The sequence below is a fragment of the Moschus berezovskii genome, chromosome 9 (assembly GCF_049115385.1).
Source record: "Moschus berezovskii isolate FMDL1 chromosome 9, NW_MosBer_1.0, whole genome shotgun sequence".
NCBI lineage: Eukaryota > Metazoa > Chordata > Mammalia > Artiodactyla > Moschidae > Moschus > Moschus berezovskii.
The window spans coordinates 18,322,179-18,342,268 of NC_142468.1; the positions used below are offsets into that span (position 1 = coordinate 18,322,179).

At 44.7% G+C, this 20,090-nt stretch overlaps 1 protein-coding gene across 1 annotated transcript; it reads right to left on the reverse strand.

Moving 5' to 3' along the window:
* Window positions 1–7,230: 7,230 nt before the first annotated feature.
* ACOT6 (acyl-CoA thioesterase 6) lies at window positions 7,231–13,668 on the reverse strand. The gene is made up of 3 exons (XM_055436218.2): window positions 13,166–13,668; window positions 10,544–10,746; window positions 7,231–8,246 (listed from the first exon to the last, which is right to left on the reverse strand). Exons 1-3 carry the CDS (start codon window positions 13,620–13,622, stop codon window positions 7,641–7,643), a joined length of 1,266 nt encoding a protein of 421 aa, XP_055292193.2. The 5' UTR covers window positions 13,623–13,668; the 3' UTR covers window positions 7,231–7,640.
* Window positions 13,669–20,090: the final 6,422 nt, after the last annotated feature.

Genomic DNA, 20,090 nt, shown 5'->3' on the forward strand with positions numbered 1-20,090 from the left:
AACTAAGAGGCCTAAAAATTCCAGTGCCAGAGACCATTGCTAAATTCTCAAATCTAGAAACAAGTTGTAGAGTGTACATATTAAGGTAGTGCTTTTATAAGGTGGTTTTCTCAACATTCAGATATCTCAGCATATCTTGATCTGCTCTGTTTAAAATCAGATAAATCTCAAGCACGTCTCGATTCAAGATTAGGTCCAAAAAGACTAAAGCAAACCATGAAAAAGACATAACTACAGACCCTCAAATCATTCTGGCAATGGCATTTTCCAGCCACAGGCTTCAAAATTCTAATGTGATGATAGTGTGATACATTTTAAAAAACTGAGAATTTTATTTCAATTCATTAATTCCCATTATGGGAATCTGTGAGGACTTTATAGGCTTCTTCCAAAAATCCTACCCTCTCTCATCCCCTAGCTATGAAAATGTTAACTCTCTCATTTAAATGATTCTTAGTTGTTCCTAAGGATCCTGTGGGTGAGAGGAGGAGATATGCCATACTGGGCTCTTAAAAAGCCAATTATTTCACTCACTGATTCACTCACCCAGCCTCTGTTTATGAAGGTCAGAGTTAGAGCTCAAAGAATTTGCACCCTGATTTTAACAACAGCTAACTGATTTAATTTGATTTGATTAAAACACTTTACGCTTGGTTCCTCATTTATACTATAAATAAGCTGTTCTTTGACCTATGAAATGAATAACACAACAGTTTTCTCATCATGGTGAAGGTCTCCACGATATTAGACTATGTCAGAAACAACAAAAAGATCATCTTTACCTTAACATGAAGGTAGTATGAAAGCGTGAACAATATACTGTGACCTCTGTCACTTTGGGTCTTGAACAGATACCACTGACAGGCAATATTTGTATCCACTGCTCTCACCATTTTAACAAGAAATGATAACAAAAAAAGTTAAAATTACACAAAGCTCCGCCTAGCAGAGATAAGCAGACAAGCATTTAACGCTAGAAACTAAAGTAATTTTAGGTTTGGCAAGAACAAACCTGCAAGATGCATGCTCACAAGGAGTAACTTCTGCCTCACTAGAAGTTAGGAAGATGGGCACCAGGCAGAAATATCCAAGCAGATTAAATCTAAATCCCAACCACGATTTAGAGGAATGAATGTCCCACCTGATATCTAGGAGGCAAAACAAAGGAATTAAGGCACTCGCGTTATTTTCAGACGACAAATTAGCTAGCAAAGCAAGCTAGTTTCGAAGTCCAGTCCTTAAATCCACTGCAAGACCCTGTGCGTAAAAAGCCGTACACACCAGGGGGCAGCAGGAAGCCGCGTAGGTGACCGGACACCCCTACCCGCGAGGGCCACGAGGCTGCAGCGGGAGAACCGGTGCTGCTCGCGGGAAGAGGCGAGCGCCAGGGCCAGCTGCACTGCCAGCCACCACGGCGCGGGGTGGACGGTCTCTTCCACAGGGAGGAGGGTTTTCATTCACTGCCCTCATGCGGAGGGCAGGGATCCTTCAAGCCGGTCGGCGCTCCCTGGGCTGCAAGCCCTGTGAAGTCGCCGCCCAGAGCTTGGAGCTTGGTCCCTATCCGAGCCCAACACACCCCCGCTCCCTCGGCAGTCTGCTTCATTGTGGGCAGGCGAGAGGACGAGGCAGCCTCGGTCACTGACCCCTCAAAGTGCCCCCTTCCTGGAGCCTAAGCCGTCCACTTTAATACCCAGAAACTCATTGGTTAGCCCGGTCTTAGGCGTCGCGGCCTTTTGAAAGGAAAGGGATGACGTGGACATAGACCTCCGAAGCTGGACGGGGTCTCGGGGGTTCGAAGTGCAGCCAGCCACTGGGTGCCGAGATCTTCAGGGCTTTGACCGCAGCGAAACATAAGTATGCGGGGTCGGAGCAGGGAGGGGGCGTGGCCTGTTGGCGGGCAGCTGGGAGGGGCGGAGCCCGGCGGGCAGGGGCAGGAGGGGCAGAAGCCGGCAGGTGGGCCAGAGGACCTGGGTTGGCTCCTGGGGCACCGTTCAGCAGAGGGCCGCAGGAAGGGGTGACTTAGGAGGGCCCGGGGTCAACTGAGCTTTTGGAGATCCCAAAGTGGATCACTACCCTTCGAAGTATCGAGAATGGGAAGTTTATGATTTCTGACAGAAAACGCTTTCTAAAAATCCCTCTCTGGCAATCGGGGACACTGTTTCCTAAACCTAGTTGAAGGAGGCTACACGTACTAGTGGAGAAGGAAATAGCAACCCACTCCAGTATTCTTGCCTGGAGAATCCCATGGACAGAAGAGCCTTGGCAGGCTACAGTCCATGGGGTTGCAAGAGTCGGACACGACTTAGCGACTAAACCACAGCACGTACTCAGTTCAGTTCAGTCGCTTAGTCGTGTCCGACTCTCCGCGACCCCATGAATCACAGCACGCCAGGCCTCCCTGTCCATCACCAACTCCCGGAGTTCACTCAAACTCATGTCCACAGAGTCGGTGATGCCATCCAGCCATCTCATTCTCTGTCATCCCCTTCTCCTCCCGCCCCCAACATTTCCCAGCATCAGAGTCTTTTCCAGTGAGTCAACTCGTCACATGAGGTGGCCAAAGTATTGGAGTTTCAGCTTTAGCATCAGTCCTTCCAATGAACACCCAGGATTGATCTCCTTTAGAATGGACTGGTTGGATCTCCTTGCAGTACAAGGGACTCTCAAGAGTCTTCTCCAGCACCACAGTTCAAAAGCATCAATTCTTCGGCGATCAGCTTTCTTCACAGTCCAACTCTCACATCCATACATGACCACGGGAAAAACCATAGCCTTGACTAGATGGACCTTTGTTGGCAAAGTAATGTCTCTGCTTTTTAATATACTATCAAGGTTGGTCATAACTTTCTTTCCAAGGAGTAAGCGTCTTTTAATTTCCTGGCTGCAATCAGTATCTGCAGTGATTTTGGAGCCCAAAAAAATACTCCTGCCAAATTCCTTGCCTTGCTTGAGATTATTTTTCCAGGATTAAGTAAGATTTGAAAGAAAGACAGACTTCTGAAATTAGATTTAAACGTTTCAGATTAGGTAGAGTACAGAGGTATACACTGTGGAAATAATCTATACTGTCCTGTGGCCTGGTATAATTATTTAAAATGTATATTTTTATATGCAGGGGGAGAAACGTACATTATATGACATTTATGGTTTTTTTTTTAAGAAAAAGGCATTGAACCCATAAAATAAAGCCATATTTCTTCATTCATACAAATATTTGTATATACATCTCTATAACATGGTTCTGGAAGGCTACACTTCAAGTTAGTAACAGTAAGTACCTTTGGGAGAAGACTAAAACTGATTAATGAGTGGAGGTTTATAAAATTTTATCTGTATTACCTGAATCTATAATAGTAAAAATGTATTGACATGTGTAATTTACAGTTTGTTTTCCACCATAGAATTCTACGTTAAAATGCACATATAAAATGAGGTTAATTAACCCAAGTTCAGTTCAGTTCAGTTGCTCAGTCGTGTCCGACTCTTTGCAACCCCATGAACTACAGCACTACAGGCCTCCCTGTCCATCACCACTCCCGAAGTTTAACCAAATTCATGTCCACTGAGTCAGTGATGCCGTCCACAATCTCATCCTCTGTTGTCCCCTTCTCCTCCTGGCCTCAAATTTCCCAGCATCAGGGTCTTTTCAAATGAGTCAGCTCTTCGCATCAGTGGACAAAGTATTGCAGTTTCAGCTTCAACATCAGTCCTTCCAATGAATACCCAGGCCTGATCTCCTTTAAGATGAACTGGTTGGATCTCCTCGCAGTCCAAGGGACTCTCAAGACTCTTCTCCAACACCACAGTTCAAAAGTATCAATTCTTTGGTGCTCAGCTTTCTTTATAGTCCAACTCTCACATCGATACACGACTACTGGAAAAACCATAGCCTTGACTAGCCGGACCTTTGTTGACAAAGTAATGTCTCTGCTTTTTCATATGCTGTCTAGGTTGCTCATAACTTTCCTTCCAAGGAGTAAGCGTCTTTTAATTTCATGACAGCAATCACCATCTGCAGTGATTTTGGAGCCCAAAAAAATAAAGTTTGACACTATTTCCTCATCATTTGCCATGAAGTGATGGGACCAGATGCCATGATCTTAGTTTTCTGAATGTTGAGCTCTAATCTAACTTTTTACTCTCCTCTTTCACTTTATCAAGAGGCTCTTTAGTTCTTCTTCACTTTTTGCCATAAGGGTGGTGTCATCTGCATATCTGAGGTTATTGATATTTCTCTTGGCAATCTTGATTCCAGCTTGTGCTTCTTTCAGCCCAGCATTTCTCATGACATACTCTGCATACAAGTTAAATAAGCAGGGTGACAATATACAGCCTTGTCATACGTCTTTTCCTATTTGAAACCAGTCTGTTGTTCCATGTCCGGTTCTAACTGTTGCTTCCTGACCTGCATATAGGTTTCTGAAGAGGCAGGTCAGGTGGTCTGGTATTCCCATCTCTTTCAGAATGTTCCACAGTTTATTGTGATCCACACAGTCAAAGGCTTTGGCATAGTCAATGAAGCAGAAATAGATGTTATTCTGGAACTCTCTTGCTTTTTCCATGATCCAGCAGATGTTGGCAATTTGATCTCTGGTTCCTCTGCCTTTTCGAAAACCTGCTTGAACGTCTGGAAGTTCACGGTTCACGTATTCTCCAAGCCTGGCTTGGAGAATTTTGAGCATTACTTTACAAGTGTGTGAGATAAGTGCAATTGTGTGGTAGTTTGAGCATTCTTTGGCATTGCCTTTCTTTGGGATTGGAATGAAAACTGACCTTTTCCAGTCCTGTGGCCGCTGCTGAGTTTTCCAGATTTGCTGGCATATTGAGTGCAGCACCTTCACAGCATCATCTTTTAGGATTCGAAATAGCTCAACTGGAATTCCATCACCTCCACTAGCTTTGTTCGTAGTGATGCTTCCTAAGGCCCACTTGACTTCACATTCCAGGATGTCTGGCTCTAGGTGAATGATCACACCATTGTGATTATCTGGGTTGTGAAGATCTTTTTTGGACCGTTCTTCTGTGTTTTCTTGTCACTTCTTACTATTGTCTTCTTGTATTAGGTCCATACCATTTCTGTCCTTTATTGAGCCCATATTTGCATGAAATGTTCCCTTGGCATTTTTAATTTTCTTGGAGATTTCTAGTCTTTCCCATTCTATTGTTTCCTCTATTTCTTTGCATTGATTACTGAGGAAGGCTTTCTTATCTCTCCTTGCTATTCTCTGGAACTCTGCTTTCAGATAGGTATGCTTTCCCTTTTCTCCTTTAACTTTAGCTTCTCTTCTTTTCTTAGCTATTTACCTTCTTGCATTTCTTGGGGATGGTTTTGATCACCACGTCATGTACAATGTTAGAAACCTCCATCCATAGTTCTTCAGGCACTCTATCAGATCTAATCCTTTGAATCTACTTGTCACTTCTGTTGGGACTAGCCCAACAAGGAACTGACCTGAGGGAGCGGTGCCGCAGGAGAATAAGGAAAAATAAGACTTAGATCCTAATCCTTGCATGCCTTTTATTGTTAACTTCTACTTCCTTAACTGTATTCTAGAGATATCTCTTTACAATCTCAGATTGGGGATAAAGATATACGATGCACAGTCCTCAATGTCAAATCTTCGGGCCTTTCATGACTTTGTTTAGCCCTTTCTCAGCAACTCCTTCAAGGCTCTGTTTACGGGAACAGTCACTAATTGTTTTCCATCAGTCACATCAGGACTTCAGCATCTTGTTTTCAAGATATCTTTCCAGGATGTACATTTTACTACTCCCAGCCTTTCACCTGGGGGTGATGAGAAAGTCATTTTTATTTTTCAAAGAGGCCCTGTTAATTATAGTACAGACCTGTGCATAGCATATTCCCTACAACTTCCACTGTATAATCATAAGAGATTGATTTAGGTCATACCTGAATGGCCTAGGGGTTTTCCCTACTTTCTTTAAGTCTGAATTTTGCGATAAGGATTTCATGATCTGAGCCACAGTCAGCCCCCAGTCTTATTTTTGCTGGCTGTAGAGAGCTTCTCCATCTTTGGCTACAAGGAATATAATCAATCTGTTGACCATTTGGTGATGTCCATGTGTAGAGTCGTTGCTTGTGTTATTGCAAGAGGATGTTTGTTATGACTAGTGCATTCTCTTGGCAAAACTCTCTTAGCCTTTGCCTTGCTTCATTTTGTACTCCAAGGCCAAACTTGCCTGTTACTCCAGGTATCTCTTGACTTCCTAATTTGCATTCCAGTCCCCTATGATGGAAAGGACATCTTTTTTTTTTTTTTTTGGTGTTAATTCTAGGTCTTGTAGGTCTTCATAGACCCATTCAACTTCAGCTTCTTTGGCATTAGTGGTTGGGGCATACATAGATTTGGATTACTGTGGTATTGAATGTTTGCCTTGGAAGTGAACCAAGATCATTCTGTTGTTTTTGAGACTGTGCCCAAGTACTGCACTTCAGACTTTTTTGTTGACTATGAGGGCTACTCCATTTCTTCTAAGGGGTTCTTGCCCACAGTAGTAGATATAATAGTCATCTGAATTAAATTTGCCCATTCCTGTCCATTTTAGTTCACTGATTTCTAAAATGCCAATGTTCACTCTTGCCATCTTCTGTTTGACCACATCCAATTTACCTTGATTCATGGACCTAACATTCCAGGTTCCTATGCAGTATTGTTCTTTACTTTTTATTGGACTTTACTTTTCACCACCAGTCACATCCACAACTGGGCATTGTTTCTGCTTTGGCTCAGTCTCTTCATGCCTTCTAGAGCTATTTCTCCACTCTTCTCTAGTAGCATAATGGACATCTACCAATCTGGAGGGTTCGTCTTTCAACATCATATCTTTTTGCCTTTTCATATTCTTAAAGCTAACTGGTCACATATAATCAACTCTGAGGGGGAAGTTACCAAATATCTTTAGTCAGTGTAGGGCATTTCAAGGCTACTTTACCAGGAAGAAATAAATGGAGGTGGAGGGCTGTCCCTACACCTAATTCTTTAGTATGCAGAGATGTTAAGTCATCATCCTAATATTTAGCTTCTGGTGTTACCTTGGCCCTTATAACTTCTTTCTATGATGTCCCATCCCAAAGGCATCTCTAGGGTAGTAGAACCACCTAGGAGTGAATTAAAGCAGAGGCTTCAAGGATTCAAATTACAGAAAAGTATACTACACAATAAATAAATACACTCAACACAACTGGTCAAAGGAGTCGGAGATGGTTGCTTTATTTAAAAATGTTTCCTAGGGGCTCTAGAAAACCTAACACGTGTTCCATGGATAGGATTTTTTTAAAAATATGGTTGGTTTTATTTATTTTTAATTTATATCCTTATTTTTGGCTGTGCTGGGTCTTCATTGCCGCACACAGACTTTCTCTAGTTGTGACAAGTGGGGGCTACTGTCTAGTTGGGGCGCATAGGCTTCTCATTTGTGGTACTTTCTCTTGTTGCAGAGCATGGGCTCTAGGGTGTTTGGGCTTCAGGAGTTGTGGCACGTGGGCTTAGTTGTACTGTATGTAGCATGTGGAATCTTCCTGGACCAGAGATTGAAACCATGTGCGCTGCAGAGTCTTAACCACTGGACTACCAGGGAGGTCCAGGATTTTTATTAACATATGGTCTATGATTACAGTGTTACAATTTGCTGGGCCTGACAGATTTTTTACCATTGAGATGTTTATGGAAGAAAGTTTGAATTTGCTGCCAGGCATCTGTTTGTGCATTTGAGTAAGCCTTTGGCTCACCTCCATGGAATACTGGCTGGCCCCAAACTGCATGCACAGAGGCTCTACAAAGAGGAAAATAAGGTGGGTCAATACAATGGCCAGTTCCTGGATAGTAGATTATCTGGGGTCTGTCTTTCCCATGGGCTTGTAACCGTTCAGAGGCTATATGAGCATAGACTTCACTCTTCCAGTTTTGATCATCCATGCCAACAATAAACAGAAAGGGCCCCTGGGCCTTTTCCAATGGAATAAGACTTTGGTGGTTGGTTTTCTCCAGTGGGTTGCCCCAAATATCCACAACATTTAAAAAGCCTGACTCAGTGATTGCACATTTTTTTAGGTCATAGCTGAGGCGAGGAATAATCATATCTTTGTAATGGAGAGGAGCTATTGTGTTGGCCATGCAGGCATTAATAACTACAGTGGCTGTGATGCCCTTCAAGAAGGAGGCCATTGAGAGACACAGGTCACCTCCTTTGGAGAAGCCAAGAAGCCCAACACCAGGGCCTTTCACCTGATGAAAAGAGAGAGAGAGAACAAGTTTAGAATTCATAAATGGAGAATTTCACTGTGATTTTACATTCTCTAGGCAGCTTTCTGAAATGTTATTTGCTTTCTGTCCTTATGCAACAGTCCACAAAGTTCAAATCTATTTTCTAATGAGCAAATCAATTAATTTCCTAGTACACAGGGCCTCCACTAACATTTATGGCAACTGGGTCAAGCGTACACACAGAGGCCCACATACCCTATACCTAAATACTTTAAAAAGTTACAAATATTTAAAAGTTAAATAAAATATATGTTTCCTGTAACCTTGATAAATATACCTCCATAACAACTTATAAGGTCAGGTTCAAATTTTATATTTTGGAACTCCCTGGAGTTCTGTACTGGAACATGGCATGGGGGGGAGCACCAGCCCCTGCCCCAGTCTCTGGTTTTTAGCCAACTCTCCTTCTCTTCCCATCCCTGGCTCCATCATGTACCTTAAGAGCCCCTTTACACATGGACACCCCAGCCTATATGTTTAAGGCCTAGGTATATTCCCATTCGGAGAAGGCAATGGCAAGCCACTCCAGTACTCTTGCCTAGAAAATCCCATGGATGGAGGAGCCTGGTAGGCTGCAGTCCGTGGGGTCGCTAAGGGTCGGACACGACTGAGCGACTTCACTTTCACTTTTCACTTTCACACATTGGAGAAGGAAATGGCAACCCACTCCAGTGTTCTTGCCTGGAGAATCCCAGGGATGGAGGAGCCTGGTGGGCTTCCATTTATGGGGTCACACAGAGTCGGACACGACTGAAGTGACTTATCAGCAGCAGCATATTCCCATTAATGGACCCAGAGAAGCAGCATAGGGCCTGGAAGCAAGATCAGAGCTGGTTGGCAGATAATTCTGGGGTTCCAGATCTAAAGGGCATGGTGGGAGGGGCACATGGTTTCCAGGTAGACATATTCCCTCGGTCCCTCAAACTCCACACCCTGTGGGCAGGAATGCAGCCAAAGGAAGGCCAGAGAGTGGTCATCGAAAACAAAAGGCTCCCAGCCTGATAGTATATATTAGTCTCTTCTTGTTCCTGGGGCCTTATAACCCATAAGTAAACCATCAGTTCAAGATCATCCAGGTTTAGCAGCTTTGTTGACACCAGTCCCTGAATTCTAACAGAGTTAGACCTTGCAGCACATCTTACTCCTTAACATTAGAATGTTTGGGTTTCTTTAAGTCTAGATAGTAGCAAAGAGTATGTATTCCATTCCATTTATAATAATTCCAAAATGTTTTAATTAACTTTTTCAGTCTCAGATAAGAACTTTATCTACAAAACCGTAACGCAGTTAACACACTTAACAAAATTAATGATTCCTTCACATCATCAAATACAAAGGCCTTTATTCAAATGTCACCGATTCCTTCAAAAATCTCTTTATAGGCAAACTTTTCTCCTCTCAGTTCAGTTCAGTTCAGTCGCTCAGTCGTGTCCGACTCTTTGCGACCCTATGAATCACAGCACACTAGGCCTCCCTGTCCATCATCAACTTCCGGAGTTCACTCAAACTCATGTCCATCGAGTCGGTGATGCCATCCATTCATCTCATTCTCTGTCGTCCCCGTCTCCTCCCACCCCCAATCCCTCCTATCATCAGACTCTTTTCCAGTGAATCAACTCGTCGCATGAGGTGGCCAAAGTATTGGAGTTTCAGCTTTAGCATCAGTCCTTCCAATGAACACCCAGGATTGATCTCCTTTAGAATGGACTGGTTGGATCTCCTTGCAGTCCAAGGGACTCTCAAGTGTCTTCTCCAGCACCACAATTCAAAAGCATCAATTCTACACATTTACATTAATTTTTTTTTCGGGGGGGCCACATGCAGGATCTTAGTTCCCTGACCAGAGATCACACCTCTGCCCCCTGCAGTAAAAGGGCAACTGGACCACCACTGGACCACCAGGGAAGGACCTACATTAATCTTATAAACGAGAAAAATTGAATCCCAGAGAGGGCACCTCCTTTAGTCAGGATTATAAGGCCACGTGGTAGTAGACCCAGAACCAGAACTTAGGTTAGTGACTTTTAAGTCCAACTCTTTGAATTCTGATCAAGAACTAAAGGTAACTAAACAGTCAAGTCACAGGGGATTGAAGAGAGATAGGTAGAAATGAAAACAATAATCCTAACAACTTTTGAATAAGTCTTTGTGTCTCATGCCATATTTCCAGCCCTGGGTGTCCTGGTAGAGCTTTTGGATTCAGCCCTGTGTTGGCTTCACCCACTCTGCTCTGCATTCAGGCAAGCACCAGAACCCACCTTTGGATGCTGTAGCATGAAGTCCACGGCTTCTTCAAAATACTCCAGGCACACATCATTCAGATGTTCAGGGAGGTCTTCGAATCTGAAGTAAGCCAGGGCAAGCACAGCAAAACCATGTCCGGCCAGGAGGCTGGCCCTGTATTCACAGAGGCCACCACCACTTCCAAACAGGTCGAGGATCCCAGGGAAGGGTTTGCTGCCTGGAGAGCACCACAAATCATAAGTGTTTTAGGCACTAAGAAGACATTCTTGAGTTTCAGAATTTGGTCAGCAAAAAGGAGTTTTTAAAGCAAGGAAGGTTGGGGATGAAGTGCAGGTGTTAAGGTGGAGGAGGACTCTTTTTACTTTCTTTTTTTTTTAATAAACTTTGGGGAGACGGGAGGGGGAACAAAATGCCTTATTTTCTCCAGAATTTTTCACATATTTTCAAAAAACAATAATGATAATATAAACCAAGTTAGAAATAACGGCATGACATATACATTTCTACCAAATTTTCCTTAAAAAAAAAAATACACCTGAGAATGCTTTGACAGCTGTAAAACACTCTACATATACAGGGGATTATTGGAATATACTCCCTAACTCCTTACGCTCTCTGCTCCAGCCTTAAAGAATGCCATCCCTAAATGTGCCCTGTTCTCATTGGCCCCTGAAAATGGTGTACACTATTCTCCTCCCCTTGCCACCTTTTTTGACCTGGTTGATTCATCAGTCTTCAAATTTAAGTTTAGATCTCCATTCCCGGTAGCTTTCCCAACCTCCCCTACCAACCCCCTCAGGCTGAGTTGAATTAGGTAGCCTTTTATTTGTTCCCACCAGCACCCTGGGCCTACAATTCCCATATCATAGCACTTACCATTCATCGATCCAAGTATATATAGTTGCCTATATACTCTATTAGGTGGGAGGTACAGTGAGGCCCACGTCTGACTTTGCTAGCTACTGTCAGTAACATAATCCTTGATTTAATATATATTTGTTAAATGACTGAACTTTTCTACATTGTTTACAAAAAGTCTTTGAGTCAGAACACAATAAATTTTAAGTGGGCCACAGTAGTACTAAAATAGTTAACAGTTGGCTTAATTGAAATATCATGGTTGGGCAATGAAAAAATTTTTTAAAAACTGAAAGTCTTTAGGAGATTCTTATGGAATCAGTCAGCATGATTTATTGAGCTCCTATTATATCCCTGTGTAAGCCTCTAGGAATATAGCGATATGGAGATGTGTAAGTCACAATTCCAGCCCCAGGAGTTCATAGTTGAGTGGGCAGCAACCAGTTAAGGTTGTAAATTGCTAAAGAACTGGAATAATAGAGTAGGGCTTCCTGTTTTGGAGAATAATCACAGGATTCAGTTTAGGGATTCTGTGAACAGTGGCAGCTCCAGCATTTGTATATAGTGTGTTTCAGTCAGGAATTTGATTGGAAGGGGTGGGTCAGCTGTCCGGTTTGCAGACCACTTTTACCCAGCAAGCATCTTGTTTTTACTTAGACTAGAGTTTCTAACCTCAGCACTATAGATAACTTTGAGCAAGATAATTCTTTGCTGTGGGGTTGTCCTGTGCATTGAGAGTGTTTTGCACTGTCTCTGGCCTCTACCCACTACCCAATAGGTGCCAATAGCACCCTCTCCCCCAGTTGTGATAAGCAAAAATGTCTCCAGATATTGCCAAATATCCTTGGAGAGGGGACAATCATCCAGGTTGAGAACCAGTGACAGACAGTTTATGACAGGAGGAGGGGACCTGAAGGCAGTTTGTTTGTTTTTCAGTAAGTTTGATGTGAAAGAAGGCAAAAATAATTCTTGCACATCCCCAGAAGTCATAGCCTAATATTAGTATTAATATCTGAGATATAGCTGCATGGCTGGCACATAAGCAGCATAAATGTCCTTTTTGAGTCGGCTGAATGCACTTTTAGCATACAGCAGTACTCTTGCCTAGAAAATCCCATGGATGGAGGAGCCTGGTAGGCTGCAGTCCGTGGGGTCGCTAAGGGTCAGACACGACTGAGCGACTTCACTTTCACACATTGGAGAAGGAAATGGCAACCCACTCCAGTGTTCTTGCCTGGAGAATCCCAGGGACGGGGGAGCCTGGTGGGCTTCCGTCTATGGGGTCACACAGAGTCAGACACGACTGACGTGACTTAGCAGCAGCAGCAGCAGCAATACTTTGGCCACCTCATGCGAAGAGCTGACTCACTGGAAGAGACTCTGATGCTGGGAGGGATTGGAGGCAGGAGGAGAAGGGGACGACAGAGAATGAGATGGCTGGATGGCATCACCGACTCGATGGAGGTGAGTTTGAGTGAACTCCTGGAGTTGGTGATGGACAGGGAGGCCTGGCGTGCTGTGATTCATGAGGTCGCAAAGAGTCGGACACGACTGAGCGACTGAACTGACTTGAACTGAACGAAGTGGCAGTACCTCCAGGCAGTGCCCTGAAATTTGGAGAAGAAACTGCCACCCAGAATTCATGGTAGACTCTGCAGCTTGGGGGCGAGTTTGTGAAAGTTCCACAACCACAGGGTTCCACAGGCAGACAAGGGGCCGCCCAGGGTCTCGGGACTACACCCAGCTTTCCACAACAGCCTGGGAAAGGGGCGGCTCACCTGGCGGCAGGAAGAGCGTGGCGCGCACCCGGCCTGCGCGCACCGGCTCGCGCCGCACGCCGGGCGCCAGGAAGTCGCGCTCGTGCACCGCCCGGCCCAGGAGCCGCTGGGCCTCGGGCTCGTGGCCGTCGAACACCTCCAGCTCCACGGCGAAGGGCGTCTGCACGTCCCGCTTCACCAGGCGCAGCAAGGGCTTCTCGGGCTCCAGCGCCCAGAAGAGCCCCATGGGCTCGAGCCCCGTGAAGCTGCCGCCCAGCGCGGGCGCGCGCTCCAGGTCCAGCAGGCCGGCGGCGTCGGCGCAGTAGCGCGCGTGGGCCCTGAAGAGCGCGCCCTTCTCGTCGCGCAGGGACGCGCGCAGCGTGACCGGCTGCCCCGGCACCAGGCCGCGCACGGCGATGCGCACGGGCTCGTCCCAGCGGCAGCGGCCCGCGGGCTCCAGCGTGATGGTCACCGCCATCCAGGTGCCAAAGGAAAAGGTGTGACCCGTCAGAGTCAAGGGCAGGGCTTGCCGTCTCGTTACCTCCCTAAAAGGCCGTCGCAGTTGGAACCTTAGAGCTACTCCAGTTGGTGGTCGTAGGCACCCTCGCTAAACTGCTTTGTGAGGTCTCCTGGAGTATGTGCAGTCCGCTATAGCTTGAGTGGAAGAAAGTGTCTGCTAAAGCAAAAGTTAAGGTTAATTATTAATCCTGCAGTCGGGTTCAGTTCAGTTGCTCAGTCGTGTCTGACTCTTTGTGACCCCATGAACTGCAGCTCGCCAGGCCTCCCTGTCCATCACCAACTCCCGGAGTCCACCCAAACCCGTGTCCCTTGAGTCGGTGATACCATCCAACCATCTCATCCTCTGTCGTCCCCTTCTCCTCCTGCCCTTATTCTTTCCCAGGATCAGGGTCTTTTCCAATGAGTCAGTTCTTTGCATCAGGTGGCCAAAGTACTGGAGTTTCAGCTTCAACATCAGTCCTTCTAATGAACACCCAGGACTGATCTCCTTAAGATGGACTGGTTGGATCTCCTTGCAGTCCAAGGGACTCTCAAGACTCTTCTGCAACACCACAGTTCAAAAGCATCAATTCTTCTGCGCTCAGCTTACTTTATAGTACAACTCTCACATCCATTCATGACCACTGGAAAAATCATAGCCGTGACTAGATGGATCTTTGTTGACAAAGTAATGTCTCTGCTTTTTAATATGCTATCTAGGTTGTTTATAACTTTCCTTCCATTGAGTAAACATCTTTTAATTTCATGGCTGCAATCACCACCTGCAGTGATTTTGGAGCCCAGAAAAATAAAGTCTGACACTGTTTCCACTGTTTCTCCATCTATTTCCCATGAAGTGATGGGAACAGATGCCCTGATCTTTGTTTTCTGAATGTTGAGCTTTAAGCCAACTTTTTCACTCTCCTCTTTCACTTTCATCAAGAGGCTTTTTAGTTCTTCCTCACTTTCTGCCATAAGGGTGGAATCATCTGCATATCTGAGGTTGTTGATATTTCTTCCGGCAATCTTGATTCCAGCTTGTGCTTCCTCCAGTCCAGCGTTTATCATGATGTTCTCTGCGTATAGTTAAATAAGCAGGGTGTTGATATACAGCCTTGACATACTCCTTTTCCTATTTGAAACCAGTCTGTTGTTCCATGTCCAGTTGTAACTGTTGCTTCCTGACCTGCATATAGGTTTCTGAAGAGGCAGGTCAGGTGGTCTGGTATTCCCATCTCTTTCAGAATGTTCCACAGTTTATTGTGACCCATACTCTCAAAGGCTTTGGCATAGTCAATAAAGCAGAAATAGATGTTTTTCTGGAACTCTCCTGCTTTTTCTATGATCCAGCGGATGTTAGCAATTTGATCTCTGGTTCCTCTGCCTTTTCTAAAACCAGCTTGAACATCAGGAGTTTCACAGTTCATGTATTGCTGAAGCCTGGCTTGCAGAATTTAAGCATCACTTAACTAGTGTGTGAAAGCGACCCCTGGACTGTAGCCCACCATGCTCCTCCGTCCATGGGATTCTCCAAGCAAGAGTACTGGAGTGGGTTGCCATTTCCTTCTCCAGGGGATCTTCCCAACCCAGGGATTGAACCTGGGTCTCCCGCATTGCAGGCAGATGCTTTACCTTCTGAGCCACCAATTGGGTAAATTTACTAGCGTGTGAGATGAGTGCAATTCTGTGGTAGTTTGAGCATTCCTTGGCATTGCCTTTCTTTGGGACTGGAATGAAAACTCACCTTTCCCAGTCCTGTGGCCACTGCTGAGTTTTCCAGATTTGCTGGCATATTGAGTGCAGCACTTTCACAGCATCATCTTTTAGGATTTGAAAATGCTCAACTGGGATTCCATCCCTTCCATTAGCTTTGTTCGTAGTGATGCTTCCTAAGGCCCACTTGACTTCTCATTCCAGGATGTCTGGCTCTAGGTGAGTGATCCCACCCTCGTGATTATCTGGGTCGTGAAGATCTTTCTTGTGTAGTTCTTCTATGTATTCTTGCCACCTCTTAATATCTTCTGCTTCTGTTAGGTCCCTACCATTTCTGTCCTTTATTGAGCCCATCTTTGAGTAAAATGTTCCCTTGGTTTCTATAATTTTCTTTAAACAGTCCAGGGTGCTGAGTGTCAAAATAGAGGAACAAAGACTGCCAAGAGCTAAGGGACTGGGAAAGTTACTGGCAGTTCCAAGATGTATTAAAAAGCATTTAAGTATTAAAAAGCAACCCCGGTGATTGTAACTCAGGGGATCTGTTAGAAACATAGTCCTAATCCTAGCCTTGTCCCTCAGTCCTGTTACCAAGAACCCATAGCGGCTTCCAGAGCAGGAAGGTGTTTATGGAGTGAGACCTTCCTGGATTCCAGTCTGACTTACTCCTTAATAGTGATCCTTAGCAAAGTACATAATTAAGCCTCTGAATCCATTTTCCTTATCTGTAAAGGATTTATTGTGATGGTTAAATAGGGGACGACTATTTAACCTATTTAAATAGGATGAGATCTCTTGTTTTTCCTATTCTGTTGTTTTCCTCTATTTCTTTGCATTGATCACTGAGGAAGGCTTTCTTATCTCTCCTTGCTATTCTTTGGAACTCTGCATTCAGATGCTTATATCTTTCCTTTTCTCCTTTGCTTTTCACTTCTCTTCTTTTCACAGCTATTTGTAAGGCCACCTCAGACAGCCATTTCGCTTTTTTGCATTTCTTTTCCATGGGGATGGTCTTGGTCCCTGTTTCCTGTACAATGTCACGAACCTCCGTCCAGAGTTCATCAGGCACTCTATCTATCAGATCTAGTCCCTTAAATCTATTTCTCACTTCCACTGTATAATCATAAGGGATTTGATTGAGGTCATATCTGAATGGTCTAGTGGTTTTCCCTCCTTTCTTCAATTTAAGTCTGAATTTGGCAATAAGGAGTTCATGATCTGAGCCATAGTCAGCTCCTGGTCTTGTTTTTGCTAACTGTATACAGCTTCTCCACCTTTGGTTGCAAAGAATATAATCAATCTGATTTCGGTGTTGACCATCTGGTGATGTCCATGTGTAGAGTCTTCTCTTGTGTTGTTGGAAGAGGGTGTTTGTTATGACCAGTGCATTCTCTTGGCAAAACTCTATTAGCCTTTGCCCTGCTTCATTCCGTGCTCCAAGGCCAAATTTGCGTGTTACTCCAGGTGTTTCTTGACTTCCTACTTTTGCATTCCAGTCCCCTATAATGAAAAGGACATCTTTTTCGGGTGTTAGTTCTAAAAGGTCTTGTAGGTCTTCATAGAACCGTTCAACTTCGGCTTCTTCAGCATTACTGGTTGGGGCATAGGCCTGGATTACTGTAATATTGAATGGTTTGCCTTGGAAACGAACAGAAATCATTCTGTTGTTTTTAAGATTGCATCCAAGTACTGCATTTCGGACTCTTTTGTTGACCATGATGGCTACTCCATTTCTTCTAAGGGATTCCTGCCCACAGTAGTAGATATAATGGTCATCCGAGTTAAATTCACCCATTCCAGTCCATTTTAATTCACTGATTCCTAGAATGTCTACGTTCACTCTTGCCATCTCCTGTTTGACCACTTCCAATTTGCCTTGATTCATGGACCTAACATTCCAGGTTCCTATGCAATATTGATCTTTACAGCACCGGACCTTGCTTCTATCATCGGTCACATCCACAACTGGGTATTGGTTTTGGTTTTGCTCCATCCCTTTTTTCCTTCTAGAGTTATTTCTCCACTGATCTCCAGTAGCATACTGGGCACCTACCGACCTGGGGAATTCCTCATTCAGTAGCCTATCATTTTGCCCTTTGAAACTGTTGATGGGGTTCTCAAAGCAAGTATACTGAAGTGGTCTGCCATTCCCTTCTCCAGTGGACCACATTCGGCTGTGGTCCATGTGATCAGATTGACTAGTTTCCTGTGATTATGGTTTCAGTGTGTCTGCCCTCTGATGCCCCCTCTCAATACCTACCATCTTAGTTGGGTTTCTCTTACCTTGGGAGGTGGCAAGAATACACAGAAGAACTGTACAAAAAAGATCTTCATGACCAAGATAGTCATGATAACGTGATCACTGACCTAGAGCCAGACATCTTGGAATGTGAAGTCAACTGGGCCTTAGAAAGCATCACTATGAACAAAGCTAGTGGAGGTGATGGAATTCCAGTTGAGCTATTTCAAATCTTGAAAGATGATGCTGTGAAAGTGCTGCACTCAATATGCCAGCAAATTTGGAAAACTCAACAGTGGCCACAGGACTGGAAAAGGTCAGTCTTCATTCGAATCCCAAAGAAAGGGAATGCCAAAGAATGCTAAAACTACCGCACAATTGTACTCATCTCACACGCTAGTAAAGTCATGCTGAAAATTCTCCAAGCCAGGTTTCAGCAATATGTGAACCGTGAACTTCCAGATGTTCAAGCAGGTTTTCAAAAAGGCAGAGGCACCAGAGATCAAATTGCCAACATCTGCTGGATCATGGAGAAAGCAAGAGAGTTCCAGAAAATCATCTATTTCTGCTTCATTGACTATGCCAAAGCCTTTGACTGTGTGGATCACAATAAACTGTGGAACATTCTGAAAGAGATGGGAATACCAGACCACCTGACCTGTCTCTTGAGAAACCTGTATGCAGGTCAGGAAGCAACAGTTAGAACTGGACATGGAACAATAGACTGGTTCCCATAGGAAAAGGAGTACGTCAAGGCTGTATATTGTCACCCTGCTTATTTAACTTACATGCAGAATACATCATGAGGAACACTGGGCTGGAAGAAGCACAAGCTGGAATCAAGATTGCCGGGAGAAATATCAATAACCTCAGATATGCAGATGACACTACCCTTATGGCAGAAAGTGAAGAGGAACTCAAAAGCCTCTTGATGAAAGTGAAAGAGGAGAGTGAAAAGGTTGGCTTGAAGCTCAACATTCAGAAAACAAAGATCATGGCATCTGGTCCCATCACTTCATGGGAAATAGATGGAAAAACAGTGGAAACAGTGTCAGATTTTATTTTTTGGGGCTCCAAAATCACTGCAGATGCTGATTGTGGCCATGAAATTAAAAGACGCTTACTCCTTGGAAGGAAAGTTATGACCAACCTTGATAGTATGTTAAAAAGCAGAGATATTACTTTGCCAACAAAGGTCCGTCTAGTCAAGGCTATGGTTTTTCCCGTGGTCCTGTATGGATGTGAGAGTTGGACTCTGAAGAAAGCTGAGTGCCGAAGAATTGATGCTTTTGAACTGTGGTGCTGGAGAAGACTCTTGAGAGTCCCTTGGACTGCAAGGAGATCCAACCAGTCCATTCTAAAGGAGATCGATCCTGGGTGTTCATTGGAAAGACTGATGCTAAAGCTGAAACTGCAATACTTTGGCCACCTCATGTGACGAGTTGACTCACTGGAAAAGACTCTGATGCTGGGAAAGGTTGGGGGCGGGAGGAGAAGGGGACGACAGAGAATGAGATGGTTGGATGGCATCACCGACTCTGTGGACATGAGTTTGAGTGAACTCCGGGAGTTGGTAATGGACAGGGAGGCCTGGCGTGCTGTGATTCATGGGGTCGCGGAGAGTCGGACACGACTGAGCGACTGAACTGAACTGAAATAGAATGAGATGGTTGGATGGCATCACCAATTGAATGGACATGGGTTTGGGTAGACTCCGGCAGTTGGTGATGGACAGGGAGGGCTTGCGTGCTGCAGGTCATGGGGTGGCAAAGAGTCAGACACAACTGTGTGACTGAACTGAACTGAAATAGGCAAACACAGGCTTGACGCTGCACTGATACTGTAGTAGATCCTCAGTGAGAGTTTTGTTTTTCAATTTGGTGCCAAAAATCTTGGTGCCTTGTGCACCCATAGTAAACACATATAGAGACAGAGATGTGGAGGAAAGAGAAGTGAACATGAAAGTCGCTCTGTTGTGTCTAACTCTTTGGGACCCCATGGACTATATACAGTCCAAGGAATTCTCCAGGCCAGAATACTGGAGTCTGTAACCTTTCCCTTCTCCAGTGGCTCTTCCCAACTGGAGTGGGTAGCCTTTCCTTTCTCCAGGGGATCTTTCCAATCCACGGATTTAACCTAGGTCTACTGCATTGTGGGTAGACTTTTTACCAGCTGAGCCACAAGGAAAGCCCAAGAATTTTGGCTGGAGTGGGTAGCCTATTCCTTCGCCAAGAGATGTTCCTGACCCAGGAATCGAACTGGGGTCTCCTACATTGCAGGCAGATTCTTTACCAACTATGCTATTAGAGGAGCCCTGGAGGGAAGAGATGACTTTATTCCTTTGCAAGGCAAAGGTGGAAAACACAACAGTCTAACACTGTAAGAACTGTGACCACGGCCCCTCCCAACCCAGGGAAACTTCGAGAGGTTGTTATATAGACTCCCTGGGCTCCTGGTCTAGGGTAGGTGATAAGGCTCAAAGTAATGAAAGTCTTGCAT